At 29.2% G+C, this 2,484-nt stretch overlaps 1 protein-coding gene across 1 annotated transcript; it reads left to right on the plus strand.

Annotated features, from left to right (window-relative positions):
• Positions 1 to 427: 427 nt before the first annotated feature.
• LOC119665317 (uncharacterized protein K02A2.6-like) lies at positions 428 to 1,812 on the plus strand (the record flags this gene model as incomplete). Its single annotated transcript, XM_038074578.1, has 2 exons — positions 428 to 1,318; positions 1,508 to 1,812. Coding segments are annotated over 2 exons (1,196 nt in total), but the record flags the coding sequence as incomplete, so codon positions are not given.
• Positions 1,813 to 2,484: the final 672 nt, after the last annotated feature.

Below are 2,484 nucleotides of genomic sequence, written 5' to 3' on the forward strand. Positions count from 1 at the left end.
TGGAATGAAATTCACAACCAAGAGTTCAAGAATTTAAAATATGAATTAACCAAATCTCCAGTTCTGACCTATTTTAATCCAAAAAAACCAATTACTCTTACAGTTGATGCATCTAAATTTGCAGTTGGTTCAGCTATTTTACACGACAACAATCCTATTGCGTACGCCTCAGCGTCACTGACAGACACTCAAAGAAACTACGCTCAGATTGAATAAGAGCTTTTTGCAATTTTGTTTGGTTGTACCAAATTTCATGAATATCTTTATGGTTTAAAAGTTTTAGTTGAGACCGACCACAAACCACTTGTATCATTGTTTACAAAGCCATTATACAACATTCCTGCCAGGTTACAAAGATTTATGTTACGTCTACAGTGTTATGACCTAAATGTTCAATATAAACCCGGAAAACATCTTTATATTGCAGATACGCTTTCTAGAGCACCACTCAGAGAACACGCTTTAAATGAAATTGATAATGATTTGTCACTACATTGTGATTTGTTAATGAAAAGTATAAATTTATCTGATAGTCTTCTTAGTGAAATCAGGGAAAACTTAATTAACGATGAATCACTGCAAAAAGTGATTTCGTATATCAAAAATGGTTGGCCTTCCAATAAAAAATTAGTTGATACACTGGCTATGCCATATTATAACATTAAAGATGATTTGTCTTTTATCAATCAACTTTTATTAAAAAATAATCGTATAATTATACCACATCAACTTCGTCACAAAACATTAAATAGTCTACATGAAGGACACATGGGAATTCAGCGTTGTCAGAATTTAGCTAAAAGTTCTGTTTATTGGCCAAATATTAATCACGATATATTTAATTTAGTTTCTAGTTGTGAAATTTGTGCTAAATACAAAAATTGCAATGGCAAACAAGAGCTACTGCCTCATGATATTATAGAGTTGCCTTGGTATAAAGTGGCTTGCGATATTTTTGAATTTGAAAAGAAACAATACCTTTTGGTTGTTGATTATTATTCAAAGTACATTGAAATTGATATTTTAAACATGGGTTACTCTAGCAAGCATGTCATTACAAAATTAAAATCTATTTATGCCAGACACGGCATTCCTAAAATTTTTGTTTCAGACAATGGCCCTCCTTATAATTCAAAAGAATTTAATCAGTTTTGTAACGATTGGTCTATTGAACACATAACATCGAGCCCTCATTTTCCGCGATCTAACGGCATGGCAGAGCGTTCAGTTCAAATTGTAAAAAAATTATTGATAAAATGTAAAGAAACAAATTCAGATTATTACACAGCGTTATTGCATTACAGAACAACTCCTAAAGGTAATTTACCTAGTCCTAGTCAATTACTGATGTCACGTCAGTTAAGAAAAAAATTACCAACTATAGATACAAATTTAGAACTAAAAATTATGAATAATGAAAAGTACAAGATTCAAGTTGAACAAAATATAAAAAAAATGTCTGAAAATTTTAACAAAAAAGCCGTCAAATTACAACCAATTTTTCCAGGTGAAGATGTCATGTTTAAGCGTACACCGCTTTCAGTTTGGTATCCTGCAACAGTTGTAGAAAAATGTAAAGAACCAAGGTCATTTTTGGTAGAAGACAATGATGGAGTGATTTATCGAAGAAATAGAGAACATTTAATGAAAAGACAAAGTGTTTTAGACAAAATAGATGAAGAACGAGAGACTGTAAATCCAAATCAAAGTCCTGTTATAGATCTAAATTTAAATAATGAAAAAAGTGCAAATCAATATGTTACTCAAAGGGGAAGAAATGTGGTAGCACCTAATAGACTAAAATATGAATAATATGAAGATTAATATATGAATATCAAAAATTTGCTATTGTATTATTATATTGTATATACTTATTATTATATTATTAAAATAGACTAAAATATGAATCATAGGTTTAATATTATATTATTATATTGTATATATTGTATATACTTATACTTATTCTTATATTATTAAAATAATATTAAAATAGACTAAAATATGAATTATAGATTTAATATTAATATTAATATATAAATATAAAAAAAAAAAAATAAAAAAAAAGGAAGATGTTGTGAAGTTTAAAATAAGTACTCTTCATGTAACTCTTATAAGTAAAACTCTTATACATATTCTATATTTCACATTATTGTATTGCACATTATAATATAATAAAGACAGTCGTTACTAAACAGTACAGTAGGTAGGTGACGTTGTCGTCTCACGTTGCACGTTCTATAATGTAATGATTATAAAAACGTGTGTATACCGGCTGCGCCAATTAATGTTGTGGATCCGAGCAGAAGTTGTTGCTTCCTCTTTAACCAAACAATATACACCTAGTTGAGGATGTTGAGGTGATGGTGATGATGATATAGTCCTCCCAGAAAAACCCGTAAAAATAATACACTTTTCTTTAGTTATACAATGACACAATTACATTATTTATTTCCAATATATATCAGCGCTACTACGCTTCACTTT

This window comes from Teleopsis dalmanni, unplaced genomic scaffold, assembly GCF_002237135.1.
Source record: "Teleopsis dalmanni isolate 2A unplaced genomic scaffold, ASM223713v2 unscaffolded_contig_4464, whole genome shotgun sequence".
NCBI lineage: Eukaryota > Metazoa > Arthropoda > Insecta > Diptera > Diopsidae > Teleopsis > Teleopsis dalmanni.